At 43.2% G+C, this 13,624-nt stretch overlaps 1 protein-coding gene across 1 annotated transcript in view; it reads right to left on the bottom strand.

The window, feature by feature from the left end:
• DRC1 (dynein regulatory complex subunit 1) overlaps positions 1-13,624 on the bottom strand; it is a 65,174-nt gene that overhangs the window by 29,408 nt on the left and 22,142 nt on the right. The window contains exons 4-6 of the mRNA XM_075863794.1: positions 13,123-13,306; positions 12,425-12,562; positions 12,157-12,243 (exon numbers count right to left, since the gene is read on the bottom strand). Coding sequence (XP_075719909.1) covers positions 12,157-12,243; positions 12,425-12,562; positions 13,123-13,306 — 409 coding nt within the window. The remainder of the gene's footprint in view (positions 1-12,156; positions 12,244-12,424; positions 12,563-13,122; positions 13,307-13,624) is intronic.

Raw genomic sequence — 13,624 nt, 5'->3', positions numbered from 1 at the left:
CAGAGACAGAGCAAAGTCCTGCACACAGTAATAATACAGAGACAGAGCAGAGTCCTGCACACAGTAATAATACAGAGACAGAGAAGAGTCCTGCAAACAGTAATAATACAGAGACAGAGCAGAGTCCTGCACACAGTAATAATACAGAGACAGAGAAGAGTCCTGCACACAGTAAAAATACAGAGACAGAGCAAAGTCCTGCACACAGTAATAATACAGAGACAGAGCAGAGTCCTGCACACAGTAATAATACAGAGACAGAGCAGAGTCCTGCACACAGTAATAATCCGGAGACAGAGCAGAGTACTGCACAGTAATAATACAAAGCAGAGTCCTGCACACAGTAATAATACAGAGCAGAGTCCTGCACACAGTAATAATCCAGAGACAAAGCAGAGTCCTGCACACAGTAATAATACAGAGACAGAGAAGAGTCCTGCAAACAGTAATAATACAGAGACAGAGCAGAGTCCTGCACACAGTAATAATACAGAGACAGAGAAGAGCCCTGCACACAGTAATAATACAGAGACAGAGCAAAGTCCTGCACACAGTAATAATCCAGAGACAGAGCAAAGTCCTGCACACAGTAATAATACAGAGACAGAGCAGAGTCCTGCACACAGTAATAATCCGGAGACAGAGCAGAGTACTGCACAGTAATAATACAGAGCAGAGTCCTGCACACAGTAATAATACAGAGCAGAGTCCTGCACACAGTAATAATCCAGAGACAAAGCAGAGTCCTGCACACAGTAATAATACAGAGACAGAGAAGAGTCCTGCAAACAGTAATAATACAGAGACAGAGCAGAGTCCTGCACACAGTAATAATACAGAGACAGAGCAGAGCCCTGCACACAGTAATAATACAGAGACAGAGAAGAGTCCTGCACACAGTAATAATCCAGAGACAGAGCAAAGTCCTGCACACAGTAATAATACAGAGACAGAGCAGAGTCCTGCACACAGTAATAATACAGAGACAGAGAAGAGTCCTGCAAACAGTAATAATACAGAGACAGAGCAGAGTCCTGCACACAGTAATAATACAGAGACAGAGAAGAGTCCTGCACACAGTAAAAATACAGAGACAGAGCAAAGTCCTGCACACAGTAATAATACAGAGACAGAGCAGAGTCCTGCACACAGTAATAATACAGAGACAGAGCAGAGTCCTGCATACAGTAATAATCCGGAGACAGAGCAGAGTACTGCACAGTAATAATACAAAGCAGAGTCCTGCACACAGTAATAATACAGAGCAGAGTCCTGCACACAGTAATAATCCAGAGACAAAGCAGAGTCCTGCACACAGTAATAATACAGAGACAGAGAAGAGTCCTGCAAACAGTAATAATACAGAGACAGAGCAGAGTCCTGCACACAGTAATAATACAGAGACAGAGAAGAGTCCTGCACACAGTAATAATCCAGAGACAGAGCAAAGTCCTGCACACAGTAATAATACAGAGACAGAGCAGAGTCCTGCACACAGTAATAATACAGAGACAGAGAAGAGTCCTGCAAACAGTAATAATACAGAGACAGAGCAGAGTCCTGCACACAGTAATAATACAGAGACAGAGAAGAGTCCTGCACACAGTAAAAATACAGAGACAGAGCAGAGTCCTGCACACAGTAATAATACAGAGACAGAGAAGAGTACTGCACACAGTAATAATACAGAGACAGAGCAGAGTCCTGCACATAGTAATGATCCGGAGACAGAGCAGAGTACTGCACAGTAATAATACAGAGACAGAGCAGAGTACTGCACAAAGTAATAATACAGAGACAGAGCGGAGTCCTGCACACAGTAATAATACAGAGACAGAGCGGAGTCCTGCACACAGTAATAATACAGAGCAGAGTCCTGCACACAGTAATAATACAGAGACAGAGCAGAGTCCTGCACACAGTAATATTCCAGAGACAGAGCAGAGTTCTGCACACAGTAATAATACAGAGACAGAGCAGAGTCCTGCACACAGTAATAATACAGAGACAGAGCAGAGTCCTGCACACAGTAATAATACTGAGACAGAGCAGAGTCCTGCACACAGTAATAATACAGAGACAGAGCAGAGTCCTGCACACAGTAATAATACAGAGACAGAGGAGAGTAATGCACACAGTAATAATACAGAGACAGAGCAGAGTACTGCACACAGTAATAATACAGAGACAGAGCAGAGTCCGGCACACAGTAATAATACAGAGACAGAGCAGAGTCCTGCACACAGTAATAATACAGAGACAGAGCAGAGTCCTGCACACAGTAATAATACAGAGACAGAGCAGAATCCTGCACACAGTAATAATACAGAGCAGAGTCCTGCACACAGTAATAATACAGAGGCAGAGCAGAGTACTGCAAACAGTAATAATACAGAGACAGAGCAGAGTCCTGCACACAGTAATAATACAGAGCAGAGTCCTGCACACAGTAATAATACAGACAGAGCAGAATCCTGCACACAGTAATAATACAGAGACAGAGCAGAGTCCTGCACACAGTAATAATACAGAGACAAAGCAGAGTCCTGCACACAGTAATAATAGAGACAGAGCAGAGTCCTGCACACAGTAATAATACAGAGACAGAGCAGAGTTCTGCACACAGTAATAATACAGAGACTGAGCAGAATCCTGCACACAGTAATAATACAGAGACAGAGCAGAATCCTGCACACAGTAATAATACAGAGACAGAGCAAAGTCCTGCACACAGTAATAATACAGAGACAGAGCAGAGTCCTGCACACAGTAATAATACAGAGACAGAGAAGAGTCCTGCAAACAGTAATAATACAGAGACAGAGCAGAGTCCTGCACACAGTAATAATACAGAGACAGAGAAGAGCCCTGCACACAGTAATAATACAGAGACAGAGCAAAGTCCTGCACACAGTAATAATCCAGAGACAGAGCAAAGTCCTGCACACAGTAATAATACAGAGACAGAGCAGAGTCCTGCACACAGTAATAATCCGGAGACAGAGCAGAGTACTGCACAGTAATAATACAGAGCAGAGTCCTGCACACAGTAATAATACAGAGCAGAGTCCTGCACACAGTAATAATCCAGAGACAAAGCAGAGTCCTGCACACAGTAATAATACAGAGACAGAGAAGAGTCCTGCAAACAGTAATAATACAGAGACAGAGCAGAGTCCTGCACACAGTAATAATACAGAGACAGAGCAGAGCCCTGCACACAGTAATAATACAGAGACAGAGAAGAGTCCTGCACACAGTAATAATCCAGAGACAGAGCAAAGTCCTGCACACAGTAATAATACAGAGACAGAGCAGAGTCCTGCACACAGTAATAATACAGAGACAGAGAAGAGTCCTGCAAACAGTAATAATACAGAGACAGAGCAGAGTCCTGCACACAGTAATAATACAGAGACAGAGAAGAGTCCTGCACACAGTAAAAATACAGAGACAGAGCAAAGTCCTGCACACAGTAATAATACAGAGACAGAGCAGAGTCCTGCACACAGTAATAATACAGAGACAGAGCAGAGTCCTGCACACAGTAATAATCCGGAGACAGAGCAGAGTACTGCACAGTAATAATACAAAGCAGAGTCCTGCACACAGTAATAATACAGAGCAGAGTCCTGCACACAGTAATAATCCAGAGACAAAGCAGAGTCCTGCACACAGTAATAATACAGAGACAGAGAAGAGTCCTGCAAACAGTAATAATACAGAGACAGAGCAGAGTCCTGCACACAGTAATAATACAGAGACAGAGAAGAGTCCTGCACACAGTAATAATCCAGAGACAGAGCAAAGTCCTGCACACAGTAATAATACAGAGACAGAGCAGAGTCCTGCACACAGTAATAATACAGAGACAGAGAAGAGTCCTGCAAACAGTAATAATACAGAGACAGAGCAGAGTCCTGCACACAGTAATAATACAGAGACAGAGAAGAGTCCTGCACACAGTAAAAATACAGAGACAGAGCAGAGTCCTGCACACAGTAATAATACAGAGACAGAGAAGAGTACTGCACACAGTAATAATACAGAGACAGAGCAGAGTCCTGCACATAGTAATGATCCGGAGACAGAGCAGAGTACTGCACAGTAATAATACAGAGACAGAGCAGAGTACTGCACACAGTAATAATACAGAGACAGAGCGGAGTCCTGCACACAGTAATAATACAGAGACAGAGCGGAGTCCTGCACACAGTAATAATACAGAGCAGAGTCCTGCACACAGTAATAATACAGAGACAGAGCAGAGTCCTGCACACAGTAATATTCCAGAGACAGAGCAGAGTTCTGCACACAGTAATAATACAGAGACAGAGCAGAGTCCTGCACACAGTAATAATACAGAGACAGAGCAGAGTCCTGCACACAGTAATAATACTGAGACAGAGCAGAGTCCTGCACACAGTAATAATACAGAGACAGAGCAGAGTCCTGCACACAGTAATAATACAGAGACAGAGGAGAGTAATGCACACAGTAATAATACAGAGACAGAGCAGAGTACTGCACACAGTAATAATACAGAGACAGAGCAGAGTCCGGCACACAGTAATAATACAGAGACAGAGCAGAGTCCTGCACACAGTAATAATACAGAGACAGAGCAGAGTCCTGCACACAGTAATAATACAGAGACAGAGCAGAATCCTGCACACAGTAATAATACAGAGCAGAGTCCTGCACACAGTAATAATACAGAGGCAGAGCAGAGTACTGCAAACAGTAATAATACAGAGACAGAGCAGAGTCCTGCACACAGTAATAATACAGAGCAGAGTCCTGCACACAGTAATAATACAGACAGAGCAGAATCCTGCACACAGTAATAATACAGAGACAGAGCAGAGTCCTGCACACAGTAATAATACAGAGACAAAGCAGAGTCCTGCACACAGTAATAATAGAGACAGAGCAGAGTCCTGCACACAGTAATAATACAGAGACAGAGCAGAGTTCTGCACACAGTAATAATACAGAGACTGAGCAGAATCCTGCACACAGTAATAATACAGAGACAGAGCAGAATCCTGCACACAGTAATAATACAGAGACAGAGCAAAGTCCTGCACACAGTAATAATACAGAGACAGAGCAGAGTCCTGCACACAGTAATAATACAGAGACAGAGAAGAGTCCTGCAAACAGTAATAATACAGAGACAGAGCAGAGTCCTGCACACAGTAATAATACAGAGACAGAGAAGAGCCCTGCACACAGTAATAATACAGAGACAGAGCAAAGTCCTGCACACAGTAATAATCCAGAGACAGAGCAAAGTCCTGCACACAGTAATAATACAGAGACAGAGCAGAGTCCTGCACACAGTAATAATCCGGAGACAGAGCAGAGTACTGCACAGTAATAATACAGAGCAGAGTCCTGCACACAGTAATAATACAGAGCAGAGTCCTGCACACAGTAATAATCCAGAGACAAAGCAGAGTCCTGCACACAGTAATAATACAGAGACAGAGAAGAGTCCTGCAAACAGTAATAATACAGAGACAGAGCAGAGTCCTGCACACAGTAATAATACAGAGACAGAGCAGAGCCCTGCACACAGTAATAATACAGAGACAGAGAAGAGTCCTGCACACAGTAATAATCCAGAGACAGAGCAAAGTCCTGCACACAGTAATAATACAGAGACAGAGCAGAGTCCTGCACACAGTAATAATACAGAGACAGAGAAGAGTCCTGCAAACAGTAATAATACAGAGACAGAGCAGAGTCCTGCACACAGTAATAATACAGAGACAGAGAAGAGTCCTGCACACAGTAAAAATACAGAGACAGAGCAAAGTCCTGCACACAGTAATAATACAGAGACAGAGCAGAGTCCTGCACACAGTAATAATACAGAGACAGAGCAGAGTCCTGCACACAGTAATAATCCGGAGACAGAGCAGAGTACTGCACAGTAATAATACAAAGCAGAGTCCTGCACACAGTAATAATACAGAGCAGAGTCCTGCACACAGTAATAATCCAGAGACAAAGCAGAGTCCTGCACACAGTAATAATACAGAGACAGAGAAGAGTCCTGCAAACAGTAATAATACAGAGACAGAGCAGAGTCCTGCACACAGTAATAATACAGAGACAGAGAAGAGTCCTGCACACAGTAATAATCCAGAGACAGAGCAAAGTCCTGCACACAGTAATAATACAGAGACAGAGCAGAGTCCTGCACACAGTAATAATACAGAGACAGAGAAGAGTCCTGCAAACAGTAATAATACAGAGACAGAGCAGAGTCCTGCACACAGTAATAATACAGAGACAGAGAAGAGTCCTGCACACAGTAAAAATACAGAGACAGAGCAGAGTCCTGCACACAGTAATAATACAGAGACAGAGAAGAGTACTGCACACAGTAATAATACAGAGACAGAGCAGAGTCCTGCACATAGTAATGATCCGGAGACAGAGCAGAGTACTGCACAGTAATAATACAGAGACAGAGCAGAGTACTGCACACAGTAATAATACAGAGACAGAGCGGAGTCCTGCACACAGTAATAATACAGAGACAGAGCGGAGTCCTGCACACAGTAATAATACAGAGCAGAGTCCTGCACACAGTAATAATACAGAGACAGAGCAGAGTCCTGCACACAGTAATATTCCAGAGACAGAGCAGAGTTCTGCACACAGTAATAATACAGAGACAGAGCAGAGTCCTGCACACAGTAATAATACAGAGACAGAGCAGAGTCCTGCACACAGTAATAATACTGAGACAGAGCAGAGTCCTGCACACAGTAATAATACAGAGACAGAGCAGAGTCCTGCACACAGTAATAATACAGAGACAGAGGAGAGTAATGCACACAGTAATAATACAGAGACAGAGCAGAGTACTGCACACAGTAATAATACAGAGACAGAGCAGAGTCCGGCACACAGTAATAATACAGAGACAGAGCAGAGTCCTGCACACAGTAATAATACAGAGACAGAGCAGAGTCCTGCACACAGTAATAATACAGAGACAGAGGAGAGTAATGCACACAGTAATAATACAGAGACAGAGCAGAGTCCAGCACACAGTAATAATACAGAGACAGAGCAGAGTCCTGCACACAGTAATAATACAGAGACAGAGCAGAGTCCTGCACACAGTAATAATACAGAGACAGAGCAGAGTCCTGCACACAGTAATAATACAGAGACAGAGCAGAATCCTGCACACAGTAATAATACAGAGCAGAGTCCTGCACACAGTAATAATACAGAGGCAGAGCAGAGTACTGCAAACAGTAATAATACAGAGACAGAGCAGAGTCCTGCACACAGTAATAATACAGAGCAGAGTCCTGCACACAGTAATAATACAGACAGAGCAGAATCCTGCACACAGTAATAATACAGAGACAGAGCAGAGTCCTGCACACAGTAATAATACAGAGACAAAGCAGAGTCCTGCACACAGTAATAATAGAGACAGAGCAGAGTCCTGCACACAGTAATAATACAGAGACAGAGAAGAGTTCTGCACACAGTAATAATACAGAGACTGAGCAGAATCCTGCACACAGTAATAATACAGAGACAGAGCAGAATCCTGCACACAGTAATAATACAGAGACAGAGCAAAGTCCTGCACACAGTAATAATACAGAGACAGAGCAGAGTACTGCACACAGTAATAATACAGAGACAGAGCAGAGTCCTGCACACAGTAATAATAGAGACAGAGCAGAGTCCTGCACACAGTAATAATCCGGAGACAGAGCAGAGTACTGCACAGTAATAATACAGAGCAGAGTCCTGCACACAGTAATAATCCAGAGACAAAGCAGAGTCCTGCACACAGTAATAATACAGAGACAGAGAAGAGTCCTGCAAACAGTAATAATACAGAGACAGAGCAGAGTCCTGCACACAGTAATAATACAGAGACAGAGCAGAGCCCTGCACACAGTAATAATACAGAGACAGAGAAGAGTCCTGCACACAGTAATAATCCAGAGACAGAGCAAAGTCCTGCACACAGTAATAATACAGAGACAGAGCAGAGTCCTGCACACAGTAATAATCCGGAGACAGAGCAGAGTACTGCACAGTAATAATACAGAGCAGAGTCCTGCACACAGTAATAATACAGAGCAGAGTCCTGCACACAGTAATAATCCAGAGACAAAGCAGAGTCCTGCACACAGTAATAATACAGAGACAGAGAAGAGTCCTGCAAACAGTAATAATACAGAGACAGAGCAGAGTCCTGCACACAGTAATAATACAGAGACAGAGCAGAGCCCTGCACACAGTAATAATACAGAGACAGAGAAGAGTCCTGCACACAGTTATAATCCAGAGACAGAGCAAAGTCCTGCACACAGTAATAATACAGAGACAGAGCAGAGTCCTGCACACAGTAATAATACAGAGACAGAGAAGAGTCCTGCAAACAGTAATAATACAGAGACAGAGCAGAGTCCTGCACACAGTAATAATACAGAGACAGAGAAGAGTCCTGCACACAGTAATAATACAGAGACAGAGAAGAGTCCTGCACACAGTAAAAATACAGAGACAGAGCAAAGTCCTGCACACAGTAATAATACAGAGACAGAGCAGAGTCCTGCACACAGTAATAATACAGAGACAGAGCAGAGTCCTGCACACAGTAATAATCCGGAGACAGAGCAGAGTACTGCACAGTAATAATACAGAGCAGAGTCCTGCACACAGTAATAATACAGAGCAGAGTCCTGCACACAGTAATAATCCAGAGACAAAGCAGAGTCCTGCACACAGTAATAATACAGACAGAGCAGAGCCCTGCACACAGTAATAATACAGAGACAGAGCAGAGTCCTGCACACAGTAATAATACAGAGACAGAGAAGAGTCCTGCAAACAGTAATAATACAGAGACAGAGCAGAGTCCTGCACACAGTAATAATACAGAGACAGAGAAGAGTCCTGCAAACAGTAATAATACAGAGACAGAGCAGAGTCCTGCACACAGTAATAATACAGAGACAGAGAAGAGTCCTGCACACAGTAAAAATACAGAGACAGAGCAGAGTCCTGCACACAGTAATAATACAGAGACAGAGAAGAGTACTGCACACAGTAATAATACAGAGACAGAGCAGAGTCCTGCACACAGTAATGATCCGGAGACAGAGCAGAGTCCTGCACACAGTAATAATACAGAGACAGAGGAGAGTAATGCACACAGTAATAATACAGAGACAGAGCAGAGTCCTGCACACAGTAATAATACAGAGACAGAGCAGAGTCCTGCACACAGTAATATTCCAGAGACAGAGCAGAGTTCTGCACACAGTAATAATACAGAGACAGAGCAGAGTCCTGCACACAGTAATAATACTGAGACAGAGCAGAGTCCTGCACACAGTAATAATACAGAGACAGAGCAGAGTCCTGCACACAGTAATAATACAGAGACAGAGGAGAGTAATGCACACAGTAATAATACAGAGACAGAGCAGAGTACTGCACACAGTAATAATACAGAGACAGAGCAGAGTCCGGCACACAGTAATAATACAGAGACAGAGCAGAGTCCTGCACACAGTAATAATACAGAGACAGAGCAGAGTCCTGCACACAGTAATAATACAGAGACAGAGGAGAGTAATGCACACAGTAATAATACAGAGACAGAGCAGAGTCCTGCACACAGTAATAATACAGAGACAGAGCAGAGTCCTGCACACAGTAATAATACAGAGACAGAGCAGAGTCCTGCACACAGTAATAATACAGAGACAGAGCAGAGTCCTGCACACAGTAATAATACAGAGACAGAGCAGAATCCTGCACACAGTAATAATACAGAGCAGAGTCCTGCACACAGTAATAATACAGAGGCAGAGCAGAGTCCTGCAAACAGTAATAATACAGAGACAGAGCAGAGTCCTGCACACAGTAATAATACAGAGCAGAGTCCTGCACACAGTAATAATACAGAGACAGAGCAGAATCCTGCACACAGTAATAATACAGAGACAGAGCAGAGTCCTGCACACAGTAATAATACAGAGACAAAGCAGAGTCCTGCACACAGTAATAATAGAGACAGAGCAGAGTCCTGCACACAGTAATAATACAGAGACAGAGCAGAGTCCTGCACACAGTAATAATACAGAGACAGAGCAGAATCCTGCACACAGTAATAATACAGAGTCAGAGCAGAGTCCTGCACACAGTAATAATACAGAGCAGAGTCCTGCACACAGTAATAATACAGAGACAGAGCAGAGTCCTGCACACAGTAATAATACAGAGACAGAGCAGAGTCCTGCACACAGTAATAATACAGAGACAGAGCAGAGTCCTGCACACAGTAATAATACAGAGCAGAGTCCTGCACACAGTAATAATACAGAGACAGAGCAGAATCCTGCACACAGTAATAATACAGAGACAGAGCAGAGTCCTGCACACAGTAATAATACAGAGACAGAGCAGAGTCCTGCACACAGTAATAATACAGAGACAGAGCAGAGTCCTGCACACAGTAATAATACAGAGACAAAGCAGAGTCCTGCACACAGTAATAATAGAGACAGAGCAGAGTCCTGCACACAGTAATAATACAGAGACAGAGCAGAGTCCTGCACACAGTAATAATACAGAGACAGAGAAGAGTCCTGCAAACAGTAATAATACAGAGACAGAGCAGAGTCCTGCACACAGTAATAATACAGAGACAGAGCAGAATACTGCACACAGTAATAATACAGAGTCAAAGCAGAGTCCTGCACACAGTAATAATCCGGAGACAGAGCAGAGCCCTGCACACAGTAATAATACAGAGACAGAGCAGAGTCCTGCACACAGTAATAATACAGAGACAGAGCAAAGTCCTGCACACAGTAATAATACAGAGACAGAGCAGAGTCCTGCACACAGTAATAATACAGAGACAGAGTAGAGTCCTGCACACAGTAATAATACAGAGACAGAGTAGAGTCCTGCACACAGTAATAATACAGAGCAGAGTCCTGCACACAGTAATAATACAGAGACAGAGCAGAGTCCTGCACACAGTAATAATAGAGACAGAGCAGAGTCCTGCACACAGTAATAATACAGAGACAGAGCAGAATCCTGCACACAGTAATAATACAGAGACAGAGCAGAGTCCTGCACACAGTAATAATACAGAGACAGAGTAGAGTCCTGCACACAGTAATAATACAGAGCAGAGTCCTGCACACAGTAATAATACAGAGACAGAGCAGAGTCCTGCACACAGTAATAATACAGAGACAGAGCAGAGTCCTGCACACAGTAATAATACAGAGACAGAGCAAAGTCCTGCACACAGTAATAATACAGAGACAGAGCAGAGTCCTGCACACAGTAATAATACAGAGACAGAGTAGAGTCCTGCACACAGTAATAATACAGAGACAGAGTAGAGTCCTGCACACAGTAATAATACAGAGCAGAGTCCTGCACACAGTAATAATACAGAGACAGAGCAGAGTCCTGCACACAGTAATAGAGACAGAGCAGAGTCCTGCACACAGTAATAATACAGAGACAGAGCAGAATCCTGCACACAGTAATAATACAGAGACAGAGCAGAGTCCTGCACACAGTAATAATACAGAGACAGAGTAGAGTCCTGCACACAGTAATAATACAGAGCAGAGTCCTGCACACAGTAATAATACAGAGACAGAGCAGAGTCCTGCACACAGTAATAATACAGAGACAGAGCAGAGTCCTGCACACAGTAATAATACAGAGACAGAGTAGAGTCCTGCACACAGTAATAATACAAAGCAGAGTCCTGCACACAGTAATAATACAGAGACAGAGCAGAGTCCTGCACACAGTAATAATAGAGACAGAGCAGAGTCCTGCACACAGTAATAATACAGAGACAGAGCAGAGTCCTGCACACAGTAATAATACAGAGACAGAGCAGAATCCTGCACACAGTAATAATAGAGACAGAGCAGAGTCCTGCACACAGTAATAATACAGAGACAGAGCAGAGTCCTGCACACAGTAATAATAGAGACAGAGCAGAGTCCTGCACACAGTAATAATACAGAGACAGAGCAGAATCCTGCACACAGTAATAATAGAGACAGAGCAGAGTCCTGCACACAGTAATAATACAAAGAACATTGCACTTACCTCCTCGTCCCGTCGCGTCTGCATTTCCTGCTCCCACTTATTCCGATTCTTATATAAAAGTTCTCTCCGCTCCTGTTCAAAGGTTTTCTGTAGGGGAAAAGGAGTAACAGATTCTTGACAGCCTTTCATTATTTTTTGGGGTGGAATCATATTCAAAAAGACATTTCTCATTCATGTAGTAAAGGTGGTGGTTGTCACAGCCCCGCCCCTATTCTGAGGATCACTGAATATAACATGTGTTTATAATATATCACATACATGTACTCACCTCCACCTGCAGCAGCTCGTCGCGGTACGTCCTGCTGAGGCTCCTGACTTGCTCCTCCATCCTCTCGATCAGCAGGTTGATGTCCTCACACTGTTTTTTGAGGTCCTTCACATACTGCTCGTCCTTTCTTTTCAGCTCCTGGACAAATTTCACACGGTTTTATCATTATCTCATTAAGTACAACCAAAAGAATGTCAACCTTAAGGTGGAACTCCGGGCAAATAAACTTACGATTCACTGCGTGTCCACGCCAGGAAGAATCCTCCACCCAATTACTATTACTTACTGATGTCCTGATGAGGAGAACCACCAAAGTCTCTACACTGAGGACCCCTGGTCTGCAGGATATTGCCTGGAGTTACACTTTAAAGGGAAACTCCAATAAAATTCACAATTCAGCTTTGTTTCGAGATGTGCCGTGATGTCCCGTTCCTTTGGTCACGTCTTCTTTCCTCTCCTTGGTGGTCACATTGGTGTTTTTGCTCAATCATTCCCCATTTACATTGTGTAGGATTTAAAGAACCCCGTTAATTAAAAAAAAAACATCTAAGCATAGAAACTGAGGTTTGACAACAGCGCCCCCTGTGTTCTCCACAACATGAGAAGCAAAGAGAGCTTCTATGTGAAGAAGACATGACCCTACCCTGTATTGGTGGAAGGACTTAATAGGAGGAGGTGTATATCAATGTGACCCCCACCTGCTGCAGCTCTCCGATCAGGGTGTTCTTATCCTCGATCAACTGGCCGCACTGTTGTTGCTGTGAGTTCAGCGCTGTCCACAGCTCCTGCGCAATCTTCTTCTCCCCACTCAGCAGCCATTTTTTTGTGATGTCTTCAAATTTCTCAAAACTGCTCTTCTCCTCGTTGTCAATTTTCTCTACCCTGGAGCCCCGAAATAAAAAAAATACAGATAAAAACATAAAAAGGCGACAGAGAAAACATCAATATGATCTGCACATGAACAGAACATGGGAGAGTCCACCACTAATACATAGGGGGCAGTATTATAGCAGTTATATTCTTGTATATAGGGGGCAGTATTATAGTAGTTATATTCTCGTATATAGGAGCAGTATTATAGCAGTTATATTCTTGTATATAGGGAGCAGTATTATAGTAGTTATATTCTTGTATATAGGGGGCAGTATTATAGTAGTTATATTCTTGTATATAGGAGCAGTATTATAGTAGTTATATTCT

Source organism: Rhinoderma darwinii, chromosome 4 (assembly GCF_050947455.1).
Source record: "Rhinoderma darwinii isolate aRhiDar2 chromosome 4, aRhiDar2.hap1, whole genome shotgun sequence".
Lineage (NCBI taxonomy): Eukaryota > Metazoa > Chordata > Amphibia > Anura > Rhinodermatidae > Rhinoderma > Rhinoderma darwinii.
The sequence above is the reverse complement of the archived record's forward strand: the minus strand, read 5'-3'. Positions and strand labels throughout refer to the sequence as shown.